Source organism: Pelobates fuscus, chromosome 5 (assembly GCF_036172605.1).
Source record: "Pelobates fuscus isolate aPelFus1 chromosome 5, aPelFus1.pri, whole genome shotgun sequence".
Classification (NCBI taxonomy): domain Eukaryota; kingdom Metazoa; phylum Chordata; class Amphibia; order Anura; family Pelobatidae; genus Pelobates; species Pelobates fuscus.
The window spans coordinates 201456032-201479018 of NC_086321.1; the positions used below are offsets into that span (position 1 = coordinate 201456032).

Genomic DNA, 22987 nt, shown 5'->3' on the forward strand with positions numbered 1-22987 from the left:
AGTGTTCATAAATTTGGACAGTGCAATAATCATAATCAAAATATAAATATTTTATTTTACAAACATTAAATATGTGTAACAATACAAAACGTATGTTTATATAATGAAATGTTTAACACACAGGGCATAACATAAACATGAAAATTACAGTGATAAACAACAAAGGGAAAAAAACAGATGTATTAAAGAAATTGACACATATATAAATGATACAGTTGCTCTTGATTGTTGCATTTGCATGAATAACAAAAATTCCATTTCACCCAACAAAACAGCAAAGCTATTTTGGAAAAAAACATATGACTTTAAAAACTATATATGAAGTAAACTGGATATAACATTGGCTTTGATGAAGACAATCAGTTTTCTAATACTGACATGAAAACCTGATTACTTGTGCTATTTACATATTTAGTATATAAAATGTCTGAATCAGAGCAGCAAGAGAAATACGTTTCATGATATTTCCAAGGAAACAGATGAAAGTACAGTGATGTATACAAAACGTTCGAGACATGATAAAAATAAATCCCTTTTTAAATCAAGAAAAAAAAGTGAATGGTAGATCTAAAAAACAAAAAAACAAATGTATTGCTTTATAACTGAATATTAACAGTTAAAACAGTTAAAACAGTGTCTATTTGTTCTGGCAAAAAATAAGGAAATAAATCTTTGCTCCAAATTAACATCTACACCAATCTTTTGTAATGCAAGACTCCTGGAGCAGTGAGACAACGGACAGATTAGGTTGAATCTACCATCACATTTTGCAAATATTTTTGACTGATTACCAGCTTACATTACATTAAATATCAGTTTGGGGTACACCATTTTAACACACGTTGAATACAAAAGTTCAAAAAAATTAAATTAGACTGCATTTCCTACAGCAAAATGAGTGCAATAAATGCCTCTGCTCTTTGCATCACAACATTTTCTGAAGAAGTACTTAAGACGATAAAAGATTTCCATACTTGAACAAAGGTCAGTCAGTAAAAAATATTAACTCCTCTAGACTTCTCAACATCTTAAGTGCTCTACAAATATTTCACAGCAAGGACAGACCTAAATTTGCAGGTTGTTATTTTTTCCCATTTAATTTAATTGTGAAAGTATTTAGTAAGGAATACACAAACCTTGGTGCACTAAATTTATTTACAGCTATAAACAGATATTTTTGTTAACATTTAGGGAGCTATGAGCAATTATGGAATTTTACTTCTAAAACATACTCTTCCTATGCAATAAGATAGCAAACAAATAACGATAATGGCAATAAACAGTTGACATTTATTTGGATACAGTGTTGAATAGTTTTTGGCAGTTTTTATTAACTATAGTTGTAAACAAACCAGAAGGTTCATTCAGTTACTGTACATCCCATTTTTTCTCCTTAAAAAATAATACACAATATACAATTCCTTTTTAGTTAGCTGGAAGTCTGGGCTGTTGTCCAGGGAAGTAGGCTGAAAGAATTGGTGAGCTCCCAGATTTTGTTAGAGTTGGTTTAGCTGGGACAGAAAAAAGAAATATATATATTTAGTAATTAATCGTTGACCAAATATTTTTTTGTGTGCAGTCAAGTCATTATTTCACTTCTTCCCCGTCTCAAAATGAACTTGTTCTGTAAACTATTTTAAAAACTCAAACAGGGTTTTATTACACTCATTACATATCCAAAGGTTTGTGGATCCAAAAGCATAGAGATTAAAAGGGACACTGTAGGCACTGTAACCGTGTCATCTTATCGAAATTGTTGCAGTGTCTGGAACCAACACAGCACCATCCTTCTACCCAGCATTAAAACGTTTTAATGGTTTATTGCTAGACAATAGTCCTAAGCAGCTCAACCCATCTGTGCTGCTTGGACTAATGAGCGTTGAAAACTTTCAGTTTAACAAAGAAGTCATTGCTGCCTTAACCACCCTTTATTGGAAGAATGGCCAAGGGCCCTTACAGACCGTTTTACAATTTTCTTACGTTGAGGACCAGAGCTGTTTTTACATTTCTGCAGTGTTTGTGTTTAGCTGTAATTTTCCTCTTACTCATTTACTGTAACCACACATTATATACAGTTTTTCTCACCATTAAATGGTCTTTCCAAAGATACAATTATTTTCATCATATCATATAAATTACTATAAAACAAATTATAAAATATGATGAGTTTTTTTTTTTTTTTAAAAACACACTTTTTCTAACTTTGACCCCCAGAAATCTGTTACACATCTACAACCGCCAAAAAACACCCATGCTAAATAGTTTCTAAATGTTGTCCTGAGTTTAGCAATACCCAATGTTAACATGGGTTTAGCTTTTTTGTTGTTGCAAGTTATAGGGTAATAAGTACAAGTAGCACTTTGCCATTTCCAAACCATTTATTTTTCAAAATTAACAAATTAACTGATATATGTCAGGAATCCCTGAATAGCCCTTCACATGTATATAGAATTATTTTTTTTCTAAAGAAGTCAACCTAAGGTATTAAACTTGGGGTATTTTGACTCTTTTCATGCAACCATTTTACCACCAATCTATGCCAAATAAAAAAAAAAACTTTAAGGGTTACTGCCAAAGAACACCCCAATATGTGTTCAGCAATATCTCCTGAGTACAGCATCTCATTGACACCTAATCAAATTAAACTTTTAAATAAAGGACTGAAATATGCCCCTGCCAAGTCTGACCCTTTTCTCAATTTTTTAGATGTCCAGAAATTTATGAGGGCATTGATTTTAAATTCTTCTTTTTGAATAACCTCATTAATATTGTGGACAAGATAATTGTTTTCTGCATACAGCTCTTAAGCAGAAATCTAAATTCTGTCCTCCAAACCCACTGAGTGCACATATGAATGCGTTCAATATAGCGGTATTGGAAGACTTAGAAAGAATCCCCACAAAAATCCCTAATAGGCATCACAATTTTACAGTGGAAGAAAGAAAAGCCTTAAAAGAACTGAGAGACAAAGATTTAATAATCACACCCGCTGACAAGGGTGGGGGAATTGTGTTAATGAGTGTGGATTATTATGAAAAGGAATGCCTTAGACTTTTAAGAGATTAACAAACATACAAATCACTCAATAGAGATCCTAGTATGGAATTCCAGACAGAATTAACTTCACTTTTAGATAGGGGAAAGCAGGTGGGAATCTTGACCAAGAAAGAACATGACTTTGTTTTTAATTTATACCCCAGGAGGGCTGTTTTTTATTTTCTCTCCAAGATTCATAAGCACAGGACTGAACCACCGGGTAGACAAATTATTTCAGGGATTGGGTCCCTGACCTCTAATCTATCCCAGTATATTGACACATTATTACAACCCTCAGTCAAGAGTACAAAATCATATTTAAGGGATAGCAGTGAGTTACTCCGCTTATTAAAAGGCATAACCTGGAATAAGACCTATTGGCTGGTGACGTGTGACGTAACGTCACTGTACACAGTCATCAAACACGAACTAGGGTTAAGAGCAGTAAGAGACACTGTATAGAGTCTCAGGACTACAGATGGAACAGATTGAATTTTTGGTGGAGTGCATCAATTTTATTCTTACGCATAACTTCTTTTGGCACAATGAGGAGGATTATTTACAAGTCACGGGTTCTGCTATGGGGACCAGATTCGCACCCAGTTATGCCAACATGTTTATGGCATACTGGGAAGACATGTATATATGGAGTGGCCGTCCATGGGTTGCGAACCTGGTCCTCTATAGAAGGTACATTGATGACATTTTTTATTTGGGAAGGGGAAGAAAAAGAACTCTCCATGTTTTTAGAATATATGAACAACAACGTATACAACTTATCTTTTACTTCCAAGTACAGCACAAGTATTGTTGACTTTCTTGACCTAGTCCTTTATGTAGAAGAACAACATTTGAAGTCCAAAACTGTTTTTAAGGTGGTTGACGTAAACAGTTTTATTTTAAGAACAAGTTGCCACCATCCACCATGGCTGACAAATGTCCAAAATGGACAGTTTCAACGGATAAAAAAAAAAAGAACTGCACAGATCCCACAATTTGTGAGCAACAGTTAGAGAGGGTCAAAGCTCAATTCTTAGAAAAAGCATACGCACCTGAACTTCTGGAATTGGCACTAGACAGAGTTAAGGACTTGGAAAATAAAAAATACACTTCTAAACCCATCTAAGAGGGACAAGGAAAGCGCACAGGATTTTAGGTGCCCCATTATTTTTAATTATAGTAGCCATGCACAATTTTTAAGAAGAAGTATTAAGAAGCACTGGCACCTTCTGCATAAAGATCCAACCTTAGCTACCTTCTTACCCCAACGTCCAAGAATTATTTTTAAGGGTGCACCGACAATTAAAAATCAGTTGGTGCATAGCTGTAGACAGCCCAAACCTAAAACACAGTTTTTGAACGCAGAAAAAGGCTTTTTTTTTAAATGTGGAAGTTGTAGCGTGTGTGTAAGACCACAGGCCCTCCCTTTAGAGGAAGTTCTAGCTTTCAGTCTTCAGTTACGAAAAAATCTTATAATATAAAGGAGTGCATTACGTGCCACTCTAAGCAAGTTATTTGTCTCCTAGGATTTCCGTGTGGACTACAATATGTAGGACAAACCAAAAGAATGCTGAAGAAAAGACTCAATGAACACATATACAATATAAAAAGAAAATTTGATAAACACTCTGTATCTAAACACTTCATCGAATACCATGGAAGTGATCCGGGGTGTTTAACTTTTTGTGGAATAGAAAAGGTGAATATTCCATGGAGAGGGGGAGAACTGGCAAAAAGACTAATTTACCAAGAAATGTCTTGGATATTTGGCCTAAAGACTCTGGCTCTGCTAGGTATGAATGTGGACCTGGAACTTGCTAACATTTTATGATTGGCTTCTATATATGGTGCCCAGATTTGAATTCTTTAAACTTATGGCAAGCATCTGACCTTATGGAGATATAGCAAGTATTTTTTTTAAGAACAAATATTCCTTTGGTTTTGTACGTGTTCCTTCTATTATTATGTGAATCATGGAACTAAAAGTGTTAATATGGGGTATTTGCCCTGATTTGCATATTGATTACTTCATTCATCTCTTGACTTTTTTTCGGGTAGTTTTATCCTCACTACTTTTGGATGCACTGATATGTTTTCTCCATTATCATGAATAAACCCTGGAGTTGCAAGGGTTAATATGGGCATTTGCCCCAATGTGCACACTAATTACATCACTCATCCCTTGTTTTCTTCTGGCAATTTTATTTTCATCCCTTTGAATGCATTATTATGTTCTCTCCATTATTATGAATGAACTCTGGCGTTACAAGGATTAATATGGGACAGTTGACCCAATTTACATACTAAATACATCACCCATCCCTTGATTTTTTTGGGCAATTTTCTCTTCACCACTCTGAATGCATTAATTTTTTTTTTTTTTTTTTTTAATTATGAATGAATTTTTTGAGTTGCAAGGGTTAACATGGGATATTTGCCCTAACATGCACATTAGCTGCATCACCCATCCCTTGATTGATGATGATAATTTTTTCCAGGGAGTTTGCTCTTCACTATGTTTGGGGGCACTGATATGACAAATGATGGCATGCAGACACTGACTCTTCCTCTTTTTGCTCTTTGTTTGTAATATGTGGGATTTTTGGTTCACCTGTAAAGTAGGGACGGAGTGTGGGCTGTACCAGATAATTTCCACACTCTGCCTTAATAGACAGATGAATATAAAGCACCAATGTGGAGAATATACATATTTTACTATATACCACGGACACTAGAGAGTTAACTAGATGATATACATGGTAGCATAGTTTGACTTTCATAGTCTGCACTAATCAACAGATGAATAGGTATAAATTATTTAACACTAATATTGAGAATGTTCATATCTCACTACATTCATATAATGTGAATGAAAGAGTTAATCAGCTCACCTACAGTGTCAGCAATGTATGCATGTAATAATAAAGTTTTTCTAGAATAGTTATGAATATTATGTTTCATTTTGTAAATTTATAACAGTGTATCCTGTTGTATTTTTATTAGTATATATGCTTATTGCCAAGTCTATGTATAATAGTCTTTATTTTTATATCATGTATTTTATGACTATTTAAATAACTTATTGATAAGATACATTTATTAAGACAGAATATAACTCGTCAGAATGTATTATGTTTTAAATAGAAGATGCTCTTTGTATTCAATGTGTAAAAAGCATGATACCTCCAGCGGTCTATTATGAACTGATCAGACAGTAACGTATTTAAGAACGTTCCCCACAGCCGATACACTATCTTGAAAAAGCCTGGTATAGCGGGTGTAACGTGTTGAGGTGCTATTGGCATTCAGGATACAAAGGACTGATGACTGCAGCCTGATTTCCATCGACCACACACCGAGATTTTAGGTTCACATGCTATACTCCACCTTATCAGTGCTGAGATCGGGCGGGAGTTTTGAACTGCTGAAACCAGTGGACGTAAACGGCTGTTCAGCCTCTGATTCTGTCAAAATGTGTTTGTGAGATCTTGGAGTCAAGTATCACCACTTGCTAATGTAAGGGTTTCTATTTGGGGGAAGGGGATCTTTTTTTTTTTTTTTTTTTTATTAATAAAAGCAGTTTTACACTATGAAAGGCTTTTTTGGATCCTTTGAAGGTACAATCTGCATAGAGCTACAGTGTATCCATGGATGTTACATTTTCTGCTTCAGCACAAGATTAACCCTCTAAAGCAGTGGTAGTCAACCTTTTACCTACCGCCCACTAATGCATCTTTTTGGTTGAAAAAATTTCCTTACCGCCCACCAGTTTTCGTGCAAATGCGGAATATTTTTAGAAAGGAAGGTGTTTTACAAAAAATAAATGTACGTACATTTATCTTTTTATTTCTACTTAATGCAGGTTTATAAGGTTTTTAACTTTATAAAGTTTAATGAGAAAACAATAAAGTAAATTGAAATTACCTTTACTAGTGATTTATGAGATCCTTGAGGTTGATGCTGCGAGACTAAATATTTGATATCTGGTTCGATTTTCGTAAGGAACAAACGAAGGTCTCTTTCAGTGATATTCAGACGACTTCTCTGTTTGCGCATAATATGATTTCTCATTTGTGCGTCAGCTCATCTCCTCTCCCTCCTCAATTCCCCTCCCCACCTTTTTTTTCCCTTTTTTCTATTTTTTAACCTTCCTTGTAGCAATGCCCAGTAGGAAGGCTGAGCTAGGTAGCCCACTTACTATATAGTCCACTATAACAGACAGACACACACGTACAGACACACATACATATACACAAGACACACATGACACACACGACACACGACACACACGCATACAGACACACACAAGACACACATACCAACAAACAGTCACACATACATACACACACAAGACACATATATACAGACACACACACACACACACACACACGACATACATACAAAGACACACACACACATTATATTTAAGTCACCCTCCTGTTTCCTACCTTTTAGATTCAAGAGGGTGACTTTCCCTGGGGTCCAGTGGTGGCTCAGGTGGATGGGAGTCAGAGTTCCCACTCTGACTCCCTGGTCTTCCTCCCGCGCGGCTCTCAGGGTTAGCTGGGAGGAGTGACGTGCAGTCACTTCCTCCCAGCTCTGCGATGTCATCACAGGGGGCCCGGTCGCGCTGTTAAAGCGCCCAGCGCTGACCGGGCCCCCTCACAATCCACATCCATCGGGTGGCCCTGACAGCATGGGCCACCCGATGGACCTCTCCATATGCGGCCCCGGCGGTTTGCCGCGCGGACCGGGGCCGCAAATTGTCACGGCGGTACCCAGTCGCAGGGGTACCGCCGGCTCGCAACCGCCCGCCCAGTCGTCAGGTCGTCAAAACCTGGAAATCCCTACCGCCCACCTGAAATCCTAAAACGCCCACTAGTGGGCGGTAGGGACCAGGTTGACGACCCATGCTCTAAAGACTCCCACTCAGAACTTTTGGACTCTTAAGCAAGTTTTAATATTTTTTAGGTGTATGATCTAACTTTTTGTGATATATAGGTGTTTATATATATATATATATATATATACACACACACACATATATACACACCACTAATTCACAGAGATAAGTTGTTGATTTCCACATTTTTTATAGATTGCCTAAATGCAAGGTTATCATATATAGTGCTGACACTTTGTTTTTGAATGATATCTAGGTATAGATTTTTAAGGAACTTTATTTTGTGCTTAGCTGCTTAAGTATACTATTATAAGAATTTTAATTTACTACCATTGCGCTCTCCTGTTCATATCAGTTCAACCAAGTCCTATTTGGGACATTTCTGAAGCCGGCCAATGTAATTTACCCCTATCAAACCATATAATTTTTTGAAAAGTAGACATCCTAGGGTATATCCATGGGTGGTATTATAACCCTTTCCACTAATTCTACCACCAGTCTTTGTCAAACCTTTGGGTAGTAGTTTTTTCTCTCACACATTGTACTTTAGGCATGGATTCTCAGTTCCTGTTATGTGTTACTGACCAAGAACACCTCAATATGTGTTCAGCAACATCTCCTGAGTACAGGGATACCCTCTCGGTAAAGCTTTGTAGGAGGTGCAATGCCAAAACTTCTGACGTGTTTATCAAAGTGATCATTTATTACAGTAAGATCATTAAATGGCAAATTATGGTTAGAGTAAAAGTAACCATTATTGGCATGGTTCCCTAAAGGGAAATAAATAGAAAATATAATTTTCCTGCAATCAAGTGCCAAGGTGAAGTTCTCCTTGCAACCCAGTCCTCCTCCAGTGACATCACTCTCCCTCTCACTGCAAAACTAACAAATGTAAGGAAGGATAGAATAGGTCTGGGAGGATGGGCATGGCAAGAAAGAGGAGGGGGTTGTGTCTCCATTGGACATCTCTCATCAGCATGCTATGTGTGCAGATGATAAATGTCACATGTTAACAGAATTGGTAATAGCTACCCCAGATATCAAATACAGGGCCGGCTTATGACACTGCTGGAGGTGGAGGTGCACCTTTGGCAGTTAATTTTTTAACTCTTTATGTGCATCGTTTCAAAGCAACCCTTTAATACATTGCAAACAAACAAAAATTTAAGAAACACCTTAACATCTAACCATATACCCCCAAAAAGATGTAATAGAGACTTTTTCAACAAAACAAAAGGGTTTTATGGTTGTGGATACTGTGGCGCGTGCAAGAACTCAAAAAGTAAGAAAAGACTAGTAAAAGAATTCTCACACCCTCAAAATAAAAAAAGTTATGTTTAAGATCAACGAGCTAATTACTTGTCAGTCCACGAGAGTTATTTATCTCTTGATATGCCCATGTGGACTTGTATATGTAGGACGCACTAAAAGAAAGTTGCATATTAGAGTACAGGAACACATAGGAATAGGAATATTAGGAACAACTATGAAAAGCACAGTGTTTCCTTACATAAAAATAAACATAATAGCGACCCCACCCTGTTAGAATCCCATGCAATTCAGAGGGTATCACCCGATTGGAGAGGGGGAGATTTTATTAAAAAATGAGGCCAAAGGGAGATGCAATGGATTTTGTAACCTGAATACCATGCAGCCTAATGGTCTCAATGATGATTTTGAGTTATGTCATTTTTTAACTTAAATTATTTTTTATTAGTATGTTTCATTTTAAATATTTATTCTATGGCCATACCAGTCTGAAAATGTCTGATCTTGTCAGATCTCAGAAGCCATCCAGGCTCAGGCCTGGTTAGTACTTGTATGGGAGACCAACTAGGAACCTACTATATATATATTTTAATATATGACATCATCATTGAACATAAGCTGCTGATACAATAGAGATCTATTCAATAATAATCAGCATTTTTCCTAAAAGAGCACACTCCTATTCACCACCTGTCTCTTTATGCATGTACTGTCACTTTAAATGAAACACTAGATGGTTTTTATTTTTTGATATATAAATTTTATGAATTAACTTGTAAGCAATATACAATAATACTGTCCCTCTTTCTCCCTTCATTTTTTTATTTTTTCGTTCATATATCGCTCAAATTGAGCATCTGGTTTGTAAATAGGAACAGACTTGGTTGAAGGAGGGGCATTTTGCCCAACTTCAAAATGGACGATATGAAACTGTGAGCCCTACATTGAAAACACGCCCAATTTGTGATGCGGCACGTGACACTTTGGGTCACGTGACTTGCCCCGAGACTGGAGCATTCTCATTACCAACGCAGTACAGCTGTTCATGAAAAAGGACGCCAGCGGATTGGAGGGAGGGAAGTTTGAAGGATCACACAGGACGAAGTACAAAGTATTTAAACAAGCAACAGCAGCAACTCTCTAACCGATTGAAAAAGCTGTCTGGGTACAGTGAAACATGTTTCGGCTGGAGGATTGAAGATTCCACATTTTATAATTTCTCACAATTTTGTTCATACTTTATTTGTAAGTTTTTACTACTTTATTTAATAAATGTTGTTTTATATTTGGAATCCATCTTCCATTGTTGCTGCTTAAAGAAGGTTAGTTGCCCCCTTAAAAGGCACAGACACCTACACACCAGGAGCCAGGTATAGGGCTCCACATCAGGTGAGAAGCCACTTTTTCTGCACTATTTGACATTGTACATTGGGATTGACCGCACTAGGGGTTCTCCTCTTCCCCTTGTTTTCTCTCTCTTATTTATGCATAAGGATCTCCAGACGCCTAGAGAACCAATTGGGTACTGTGTCACCATAAGCACACGCAGGCCATTGAGATCTGAGCCTATCCTATAGGGCTCTGCTACATGTGAGAGTGAGACCATATAGAATATTCCCTCTCTGCACTTATTGAAAACGTTATCTGCACTATTTCTTGCATTTACATTTGTTTCAGATATATCGCTATGAGTCACGTTTTCCATTCATATGTATGTTAACCCATATGGGTGAGTCAACAAATTTGTAAACGCTCCACATGCACACCAGTGGTGGTTTTTTATTATTAATTTCCAATACTGAGTGTGCACTTCATCTTTTTTGTACTAATCTATAGGGTAGAGAGTCCCTATGTGTGGTAGCTGCTATCATTCTATTCAATTATTAACTGAAAGCGCCTTGAAAACACACAAATTCTTATTTCTGTGAACAAACAAGCAAGTGTACTTTGAATAACACAATAACTCTTACAGTTGCTGGTTCCATTTCCATTCTTTGGGCCTCTGGTAGGAACACTGCTATTTTTCTTCAGGTATTTCATATCTAACCCGACTGGATCACTGCATGAAAATATTAAATAAACAATGAGAACAACAAATACTTTGGCAAGATTAAAAAAAGAAATACATTTAGATAGAATGAAAATGTGATAAGTTTGCAAGTCTTGTAAAAGAGTGAGTAATAAACCTTGTGTATGTTGATAAGTTGCCAGATTTAATATAATTTTAGCTGTTCTTTCAACAACCTACACTGAAGAAAATAATTTAAAATATATATAACACCCATCTTTTTATGTAATAATACCTTTGAGATCGGGGTTAAGCAAATCCCTTGTTTATGAAACTTCATGACGCTGGGTTAAATAAATTATGTGCCACTCATACATATTTTATCATTATCACACTATAGTTCAGAGTAGCTGTATTAGTATAGGGACACAGAAGGAAAATAAGTGCACATTATCTTATATAAATGTTTTATTTTATTGTAGTACAATTCAACTTCAAGGAGATTCACACACAAAAACACATATATAAAATTATTTTAACCCCTTAAGGGCACATGACATGTGTGACATGCCATGATTCCCTTTTATTTCAGAAGTTTGGTCCTTAAGGGGTTAAACAAGGGTATTGTGTCACATGCTATTTTTTACTGAACATTTTATAAATTGAGGAAATGTAGAGTGTTCAAGCCATATTACACTTTATTAACAGTAAAATTAAGTTTGAAAACGGAGATTAAGGACAATTTCAGAATGGCTTCATCAAGGTGCTGGCTTGGATATTTTATTTATTGTAAAAAAGACTGATAGCACTTAAATAAATTTGTGAAGCAACCTTGGAGAGTAAGATACAAAGCCTTCCAATTTTTTAAATCCTCTCTCAAGGATGAGAGCAGGGATATGTAATTGGCTTTATACAGGCCTTCTGTCACAGGTGTTACATGTGTTTAATGCTATCAATCATATAGTGGATCCCAATAGCACTAGATAATCTCCTGGAAATACACATCAGCTTTTGATCTGGCAAATTATTTTGAGATTCAGAGATTTATAGACATAACTTCTAGCTGGGCCATAATGGTGTACTTGAGCATTCAGGTTTGTGGTTGGCCTAGCTATAGTTGGATCCACAAAATATAAACATAGCAAAACTTTGTACATGTGTAACCAAAACGATAACATTATGTTACGGGAGATCCTGAATAATAGAGCCCTATAAATTAATCTAGCAGTCCACAGGAAATTAACAAGTGCACCTCTCTGGGGGGTGAAAGTGCTTAAACAAAACTTTGGATTGTGTATAGGCAGCCAAGGCAATGTTAAATGTTCTAACAAGCCAGCAGTATAAATATTATTTTTCACAAACTCTAGGAACAAGAGATAGTAGTGATAACAAACCATTGTAAACCTTATATTATATATAGTAAAAAAAAAAAAAAGGCATTTTATAGGTATATAAACTTAGAGTACCGAGGTGTTCAGGAACCCAAGGCATCTTCAGCAGCTGTAGCTGGTACGTCAGGTGATTTTATCAGATTCTCTTCCTAAATGTTGATGTCTGCCACCTAGTCTATTGAGGTCGGTGAAGGGTAATGCTTTGCATCTTGATACTTGTACTAATCTGGGATAGTGATGTGCTGAAGATCCAGTGCCTTCTGGAGTGATGCATTTTGAAAGATCCCAGCTGTTCTGGTGGCTCCTAATATTGCCTCCTTATTCGAGAAATTGTGAAGGTGTCATATGAGATAGCATGTTGCTGATTGAGGGGCTTTCTTAGATTTCAGGGCCCTGTGTAGTCTGTCAAAGAGTGTGGGATGGTCTACTGGCTTGTTTGGTATGTAATTAAAGAAGCCTTTTAATAGGGCCTGTAGATCTTCCCCTTCCCTCTCTGGACATCCTCCAATTTTGATGTTGTTCCTTCTACCTCTTGTCTATGTCATCCAGGTGGTGGTGATATTGTGCAAGCTGGGCTGTAAGGTGGTATTCTTGGGTTTGAATACTAGCTAGTTGGTCAAATACCCTTTCCAAGACTTTACCTCCAAGATGGTGAAGGTCTGTGCCAAGTTGTGTAAATTTTCCTGGACAGCACTTTCTAGTTCAGATGGTATGCCTGCCATGTCCTCTTTTGAAGGCAGTATTCTCAGCACGTCATCGATGTCTGCATATGAGGCCATGATGGAGCAGTTCGAAGGTGTGGGGCTGCCTGACCTGATGTCTCCTCTGCAGTGGCCAACATTATATTTGCATTCGGGCTCTTGTTGTTTAGAGCGCTATGTTCTCTGAAAATCTTGGATAAGGCTGATATTTTGTGGGTTCTTCTTATGTCCCTTTACCTTACATCCCCTTTTCTTGTTTTTCATTTATAAATATTGACTCTGGATTAGACAAGTTACTTGTCATGGTGGAGGACCTCCACTAGCATTGAATAGCTACACCCCCTACACTTTTTGTTTACTCTTGTACTCCATTCACAAAATAGAGAATAGACACGTCAACCCCCAAAGTTGACAAAAAATAAGGCACACACTATGAAGGGAAGGTAAGGATACTTGAAGAGTAAAATCACATTTACTGTAATCAATACAATAAAGGAGCAAATATAGCTTCAAATTTCATATTGTTTCAGAAAAATAGTGCTAAACCTATAAACTGAATTTTTTTTAAAGTTAATAAAGCCAAATAAAGAATCATATGTGCCTAAACATTTAGCATTTAAAAGTGACACAAAGTACCCCATAATCACCTCATCTTAATGAAGGAGTTTTACAGCCAGGAGTTCCCATGCACCATCTTACCTTGAAGTGTTTTCCAACAGTTTAAACATTAAAAGTAGTGTCCACAGGTACTGGTTCTGTTGCATTTGCTCTTGTGCTCAGGCTAGTGTGGAAGCATTTTTGATAGATTGACAGCATTGGCCTCTGCATTAGCCCATACACAAGACTAATTTCAGAAACTGGCACCTGTGGACACCTCTGCTGTTGAGTTAATATGGCTCAGGGTACTATAATCACTTTGTTTAAATGGGATATGGTAAACTGTATTCTTTGAGAAAGAAACAAATTTAGTGTATTGAAACCGTATCTGGTAAGAGCCCACATAAATCACATGGAACCTGGATCACAGTTCTATTTTGATGGTTTTGTTGATACAAGACAATACTAGGATATATATTTTTTTTTTTTTAGAAGTGATTTTTTTAAAAAGATTTTTAAACTTTATTTCACACAACTGGCTAAAATAATTCAACAAATATTAATGTATGTGCCCTGAAGCCTGACCAAATCATTACCTTAAACAGGAAAAGTAAATAATCTTTCCATGAATTTATTTATTTACAATGACTTTTCTCATTCGCATTATAAGTCAATTGCATTTACATGCATCGATCAACTTTTCAACGCAGTATGATCAAGCCAAATATAAGCTTTAGAGTAGGGGTACCCAAAAAATAGATCCCCAGATGTTTTAGAACTACAACTTTTATTATGATTCTTTGCATGCCTTTAGAAGGACAAAGCATAATTTAAGTTTTAAAACATCTGTGAATCTACCTTTTTGACACCACTGCTTTAGAATATGCACATATATACCTTGAGGTAGGAGGTGCAATGGGAGTAGATGTTGAAGGAAGGTGTCTTGGCTCAGGACTAGAACCAGAAGCAGAGTTCAGATGGAATCTTACCTGTACGAAAATAAAAATACAGAAAAATTAAATTAAAATAATTTCTTCATATACACAACCATTGCTTAACGTTGCTCATTCAAATGTTGTGTAAAACCCCACATAAGTGTGTGTCATGCAGAACAGCCAAACAAAAAAAAGCACACAAGAAAATCCCCTGCAAGAGACAAATGTGCCAGTAAATATCGAAAACAAATCCCAGAGACCAAAAAGGTGAAACATCTGTATAACATAAGTGTGTTCTGTCTAGTTCACCTATTAAATATACTGGCTAATATAAAGCCATCAACATTTTAAGTGCAATTCTGGAGATACAAATGATATAGTTGCAAATGTGTGTATAAGACGGGTACAAACAAAATTTTCGATTGATCAATATTTGGCACTGCATGTATAACAGTTTTGGTCTTACAAAACATCCATGTGAGAAGACGTATATTAAATATGGGTTGCCACTTTTAATATTTGATACACAAAAATCTTCTATTCCACAATGGTGTTGTACTTAATGCTTTTTTAAGTAGTTCGAACTGTGATTGTGGCGTGCTTTACCAAACCAGTGATGCAAATGACAGAAAAACTAAAGAATGCATGCCTGAGGGTCAAGTCTTGAGCCAACAGAGTTGGTAGATGGTGCATTCATTCGTGAAGCAGGAGTGAAACTGTTTGAATATTTAGAAACTAGTGTGGAGCCAGTTGGCTGTGATATAGCATAGGCAGAGTAGGGGTTGTTACCAATAGGAAACCGACGCTGAAAAGAAAAACAAAACCTTAAAAAATTAAACAAGAATACAAAAAATTAAACAATAAACAAATTAAACAAGAATACAGTAATAATGTTACAGATTTAAAACACAAATATGCCTTTAAACTGTATATCACATATGTATGGTCTTTTAAAGTGTTACACCTCAACTTGTCTTTGCTATTTAATGCATGGATTCAGTATTCAGTAAGGTTGTCTCACAGTGGGAAATTAATGTTGTGTGGATTTCATGTAACCCAAATATTGCTTAAAAAGACAATTCCAGAATAAGGGAATTTGAATATTTGTATTGCATTTATACATTTTGTAGAATGTAAACAGGTTTATTTAAAGATTGAAATGCACAAACACTGCTACCATGCGGCAACAAGCAATCTTGGAAACATCTCCTGCTTTTCCTTAACAAAAAGTAATTTCATTAAGGATTTTTTTTTATATAAAATTGTTGTTGTGTATTCCGGTGTAACCCTAATGCATGCTACTGCATAAAAAAATACCTCCCAAGATGCTGATTAACAATATCTACTTTATGTATACTTGGCCAAGCTTTTGAGAAGTTACAGGGAAAAAAAAGACATGAACATTTTAGTATTTTCAAATGTAGAATATTTAAGCATTACATGTTTAGCTAATGAAATCACAACATAAAAGGCATATACTTTGGAAAAGTGGACACAGACTCGTACCTAGTAGTGTACTTATAGTGTTATGATAGGGGCATTTTTTTATTTCTTTTTTTAATACCTGGTATTGCGCTGCCAAAGGGTACAAAAATACCTGCAGTGGTCTTGAGTTTTCAAAGGGAGATTAGAGCCCAAGGGTTAGGGAGTGTTAAGAATAGCTTGCTTTGATGGTACCAGTGAACTAAAACTCCCATCACTCTCAGCCAGACCTTGCATAATATTCATGGAAGCTACAGTCCACAAAATATTCAATGGAGGCATTCTGTAACTAACTTAACAAACCTTACAAAACTTATTTAACCTTGTGTCTCACCCAATCCAAAATGTCCAAATATATATATATACACACACACATGTTTTGCAGGCTGCTACACCAAACATTCTCCACAGAATTTAACAAACAAATAGTTGTTTATATGCACATGGGAACAATTTGACAATTCCATGTAACAGAGGAAACAGGTAAAGCACAGCAAGGGATCTACATAAAAAAACTGTGATTGCTAATGATAATAAACCTTTCTGCATTCTACATCTGAGGTGCACCAGATGGTCTACAGTCAAGTTGAGAACCTATTGCTATGTACATCCACCCGCATGCTTTCCCAATACATTATAAACATTCCACAGAAAGTCTTTTAGTCTTATTTTTCATAGAACCTGTGGGATACATTCTATGCTTTCCAACACCTGTCCATATAATCTTAAGAAATGTTTTTCACACTGTATATTACCATCAGATTTCGTTTACCACCATCTGTTGCACACCTCAGAAACTCCACAAAATAAGTCTAGTGCACATCGGGGAGACATTTGGAAGCAAGTGCTCCCTTACTTGGATTACTTTAAAAGAATTACAACATTAACGTAATAAATGCTGAAAAAGCTGCATAAATCATTTTATCTGTAGAGCGCCTTTATTGCAGAATGTCTAGTCATTTAACTTTGTGTTTGGCAATGAATATGGTGGGTAAAATTAGAAGAAAAATACTGCAGATTCGTTTGTGCCTTAATACAATCCTGTCAAATGAAGGGATAAATGCAAGTATAATGTGTGATAAACAAAAATTGATTATTCCTTTGTGGAAAAAATATATAGAATAGCTATATATTTAAAAAAAAAATGTTAAAATGATACTGCATTTAAAAAAGAATAATGCACTTTGTTCTCAGTATTTTCCAAGCATACAATAATTTTATTACCCAAGTCAGTGGTTTTTCTATTATTTATGAAGAGAAATATACCAAAGAGCTGTACAGTGACACAAATGACAAGCAAACAGGACAAGTAAAGGAATCTTGGAAAGGGAAAGAGATTGCTTTGTGTGCTAACAGCATACATCATTTACATACAAATAAGGTGGGGAGTAAGCTAGAAAAGTAAAAAAAGGGATTCAAACAGACAATGGGAGACTACTTGTTTGAAGAAGGGAGTGCCTTTAAATGGTTTATTTTTACACTTTTAGATAATATACACCTGTGAGTTAGAGGTGTTTTTGTGGAGGGCGGGGACAATTAAGAATGCTAATCGTGAACCAACTATAATCAGTGGATTTACTTAGAGTAATGGCATGTGCCACAACAAGAGGAAAGAGATTCCAGAGCAAGAATTATGGGATTAAGCCTCTGCCAGTATCAAAACAATCTACAGGGATGTGTTAAATCCAAACTGCACATTACACCACAGTACACAGTTGAATTCTAGTAGCATTTGCTAGAAGGATAAAGGAAGAAAGATAACCAAATTCTTTTAACAAGCAAATTGATGATTACATATGCCAAAACAATCAATTATATTTTAAATGGAATGCATTAGGTATTCTTCAAACAGTGGTTAAGGAAATATATATCTTGCTTTCAACCTTCAACTAATTAAAAAAAAAAAATGACTAGGTTAGAATAAAATATAAAAAAAAAATGTGTACCCTAGGCTTGGACAGTAATATGATATGTGGATGATCTAGCTCAGGAGTAGGCAATCTTTGGCACTTCAGATGTTGTCGACATGTCCCATGATGTCCACAATATCTGGAGTGCTGAATATGGTCTACGTCTGGTAGACACACACACACACACACACACACACACTATTCTGTATTTACATCCTGCTTGACAAGTTTCGACTATATTTATTGTGATTCTTGTTTGCAGATCGCACGGTCCTCTAGGGTAAACAACAGGCACAGTCCTTTTATTTTCATATAATCCAGGCACTTTATTTGTAAGTCCACACAGGAGACAGCAGTAAATGAAAACAAATAACACAAATCCCTATAAACAAAACCTAGCTCGTCTGAGCACTAACTAACTAACAGCAGATTCCCCATCTCTCAGGGGTTAAACTATAACAAAATAATATTGGTTTCACCAACCTAGTGTCTTTGTCAGCTCTCAGCACTCCAGTGTTTTGTCAGCCTGCTGCTTCCAGCTCTTCAAAAGAGAAAACAAACATTCTCCCCTTACCTGCCTAGCAGGGAGGGGTTTATTCCCACTGCTGCAGCTGATTATCTGCAGCTGAGCAGTGGGTTGGAGACCGTCCAAAAACCCTGGCCTGGATCCATGTCTCCCAAGAAAACCGCTAAACTGCAGAGTGGAGCACTGGTCCACCCTGCTCTCCAAATGCTCCACCCCAGGGGCCCATAACTAAATATTAATTTCAGTTATATACACACAGAAACACACACTTCCCCTGGGGTTAACATCATATGCCTCTCTGAACAATTCAGTTGAAATATAAACTCCCTCACAGACCACCCCATTCACCTGATCACATATCCCCCTCCCCAGCTCAGACCCATCGGGGCGAGCGGCCTGGGACCATAGACAGTGAACTCGGGAGAGGCCATCTGCATAACCTTGGGCAGTTCTGGCCCTGTGAGTAATAGTAAACTGGTAAGGCTTAGACTTCGGAACCATCTAGTCACCCTGGCATTTTTTTCTTTGTTTTGCCTCATCCACATTAAAGGAGCATGGTCCGTGATGAGTGTAAAACGTCTCCCCAGTAAGTAGTATCTCAGGGATTCTAATGCCCATTTTATTGCCAGGCATTCCTTTTCCACTACGGAGTACCTCTGTTCATGGGGATTCATTTTCCGGCTCAGATACATGACAGGATGTTACTCTCCTTCATGTACCTGAGAAAGAACCGTGCCAAGGCCCACATCAGACGCATCAGTCTGTACCATAAATGGTTTAGTGAAATCCGGAGCCACCAAAACAGGGTCAGCACACAAAGCTCCCTTCAAGACTTGAAAGGCATGCTCCACTTAACCATAACCAGGCCTTTTGCCTTAGTAAGTTCAGTCAATAGGTTGGCAATGGTAGCGTACCCAGGGATGAATCTGCCATAGTAGCCGGTTAAGCCTAAAAAAGCCCTGACTTGCTTTTTAGTTACAGGACGTGGCCAACTGGTGATGGCCGCTACCTTGCTCTCTTGTGGTTTAAGGAGCCCCCGCCCGATAGTGTAAGCTAGATATTTTGCTTCTTCTAGCCCTAAAGAATACTTAGCAGGGTTAGCTGTCAAACCGGCAGCCCTTATACTATCCACAACTGCCTGAACCTTCATCAAGTGGGTTTCCCAGTCCGCAATGTGAATCACCACATTATCCAGGTAGGCGGCTGCATACTCCCTGTGTGGGTGAAGTATCTCATCCATCATACGCTGAAACGTGGCTGGGGCACCATGCAACCCAAATGGCAGTACTTTATATTGGAAAAACCCATCAGGGGTAGAAAACGCGGTTTTCTCTTTTGCTTTCTCTGTCAGGGGTATCCCTTGGTGAGGTCCAAGGTGCTCAGATATCTGGCCTTACCTAATCGCTCTATTAGCTCATCCACACGAGGCATCGGGTAGAGAGATATCATTTAGTTTACGGAAATCATTTCAGAAATGGATTTCCCCATTTGGTTTGGGCACTAACACAATTGGGTTGTTCCACTCACTTTGTGATACTTCAATCACCCCCAACTCAAGCATGTTTTTAACCTCTGCACCAACTGCTTCACGTCTAGCCTCAAGTATCCTGTAGGGCTACAGCTTGATCTTCTTCCCAGGTTCAGTTAGGATATCATGCTTGATTATGTGTGTTTTCCCTGGTATTGGGGAAAACACATCCCTATTTTTAGACACAAACTTCCTGACTTCCTGTTTCTGATGGGGGGCAAGAGTATCAGCGACATGCACCTCCGGACCCTGCTCACGACTGGCTTGAGTAGGTGTGACGAGACCAATCTTGCCACTGTGCAGTGGAGGAGCCTGGTTGCCTGCCTGCTGCCTTTTGACTATGGACCGGCATTTAAATACTTTATTTTCCTATGCAGAAAGGTCTATTCATTTATTTCTGCTCTGGCGTTCGGTAGATTCTCGGATTTACCGAATGAACTAATTTAACCCAGATAGCTATGCCATGGAGCCTATTCGTGTAATAAAAGACTTTGGCTCCATGGCAATTGAACTGTATGTGTGTGATCTGAGCACCATTCAGTAATACTGTGCACTCAGATCGGAGCTATCTGGGGATATGTTGAATGTACCTGTTTTATGCAATGGATGGGAAAGGGTACCAACGGACTACGAAAGCCCTTATGCAGAGCTTTTAGTTGGAATTCTGGGCAGGATTTACAAAACCTCTCTATTGCCGAAAATACCCCTGGCCAATAGAATCGGGTCAGAATTCATTCCCTCGTTTTTTCAAAACCAATGTGCCCACCTAACACATGGCTATGGACTAGCTTTAAAACAGTGTTTCGGTGAGATTGGGGAACTAACAACTGTTCTGCCTCCTCTTCCCCCTTCTTCTCTACTCGATACAGCAGATTATTTTTCACCTTGAAATAAGGAAAGCTTAAGGGCTTGTCAGGGTCCACCCTTGTACACCCTTTATTTGCACATTCTCTCTTGCTCTCTTGCTGCTGACATATTGGGCTGCTTGGAAGTTACCAGCGGGGACTCTGAGATCCTGAAACTCCACTTCTTCTATAGGGTCTTCAGTATGGGGAGGTGCTACCTCATTACCCAGGCACACCAAGGTTGTCTCTTGCTCGGTACCCAATTCACATTCTATATCGGAGAAAGGAAAAATATTATCTATACACTCTACCCCGAGTAGCTCCTCAGAGCGTATTTTCGGATGAGCAGAGCACTTTCCCCATAGGAGGCAGAAATGGGGAAAGTCCCTCCTGAATACTACATCATATGGTAACAGGGGCACTGCCCCTACAGAGCATTTATCCTGTCCTACCTCGGTGCCAAACTCAACCTCTGCCATGGGGTATGTGTGGGTGTCACCATGTATACACACAATATCAATCACTTGTCTGGTATCTAATTTCTCTGGCTGGAGCAGAACACTTTTTTTTATCAAGGTAACCTCACTCCCTGAATCAATCAGAGCTTGTACATTCTTTCCTTCCACCCTCACCATTATTAAATGCATTGCATTAATAGCACTAGTCACCACACACATCTTTGAGCAAGTCAACACAGTCCTATGCAGAGCCCTTGTTCCTACATCACAGTGCATGGGCTCTTCATTCTCTGGACAGTTACGTGCAAAATGTCCAGGCTCAAGGCATTTAAAGCACCGGAGTTGTCCCTCAGCTTGGTCTTGTAGCCGTAATGGAGCTGGTGGGGACCTTCTGCCACCCCGGTCATATGGTCCAAGGTTTGGTACAAAGTTTTGTCCTTTGTTTCCCACTTTCCCGCTTAACCGGTTGTTAGCCGGTTGGGACTTTTGATGAAGATCAATACGGTATGGCTCCTTGCCGACCAAATACCTCTCAATCAGGCACATCATTGCTTCTGGATCCTGAGGGTCCCCCTTGGCAGACCCATTATCACAGTCCTGTTGGCAGGTGTCTGAGAAAATGGTCCATAACAACGATCTCCACTATCTTGGTAGCAGGGTTGCGCTCTGGCTCCAGCCACTTCTGAGCGAGCCTGAGTAATCCATACATCTGGGCTCTGGTAGGTTTACTCACATTGTATGCCCAATTATAGAAACATAGAATGTGACGGCAGATAAGAACCATTCGGCCCATCTAGTCTGCCCAATTTTCTAAATACTTTCATTAGTCCCTGGCCTTATCGTATAGTTAGGATAGCCTTATGCCTATCCCACGCGTGCTTAAACTCCTTTACTGTGTTTACCTCTACCACTTCAGCTGGAAGGCTATTCCATGCATCCACTACCCTCTCAGTAAAGTAATACTTCCTGATATTTTTAAAACTTTGTTATGAAACCTTTGGGCTCTAATGGCTGGTATTACGCCTATGCGCTTTAGAATTTCAGCTTTAAGTTGCTTGTAATCCTGGGTCTGGCCGGAAGGTTGGTCTTCATAGGCTTTTTGGCACTCCCCACTCAGGCATGGAGCTAGAAGCCCCGCCCACTGGTCCAATGGCCATATTTCCCGGGCAGCAACCCTCTCGAAAGTGGTGAGATAAGCCTCCACATCATCTACCTCTGTCATCTTATGCAGGAAGTCAGTGGCATGGATACGGGATGCCCTATCCCCAGGGGGGCTCCCTGCAGATGGCAACATCACTCTCTGCAACACCTCAGTAAGGGCAGCTCTATCCATCTGCTGGGCTTCCTTCAGGTTCTCAACCTGTGTAACCAGTAGACTATTTGTTTCTTGTTGTACAG

At 38.1% G+C, this 22987-nt stretch overlaps 1 protein-coding gene across 2 annotated transcripts in view; it reads right to left on the reverse strand.

Moving 5' to 3' along the window:
• Positions 1-633: 633 nt before the first annotated feature.
• Positions 634-22987, reverse strand: part of LOC134612741 (spindle assembly abnormal protein 6 homolog) — a 74870-nt gene continuing 52516 nt past the window's right edge. Inside the window, exons 14-16 of one of the 2 annotated variants that reach the window (XM_063457174.1) lie at positions 14803-14894; positions 11179-11267; positions 634-1511 (exon numbers count right to left, since the gene is read on the reverse strand). In XM_063457174.1, coding sequence (XP_063313244.1) covers positions 1426-1511; positions 11179-11267; positions 14803-14894 — 267 coding nt within the window. In that variant the 3' untranslated portion in view covers positions 634-1425. Of the gene's footprint in view, positions 1512-11178; positions 11268-14802; positions 14895-15244; positions 15646-22987 lie in introns of those variants that run through there. The other variant, XM_063457175.1, reaches the window with a different exon arrangement.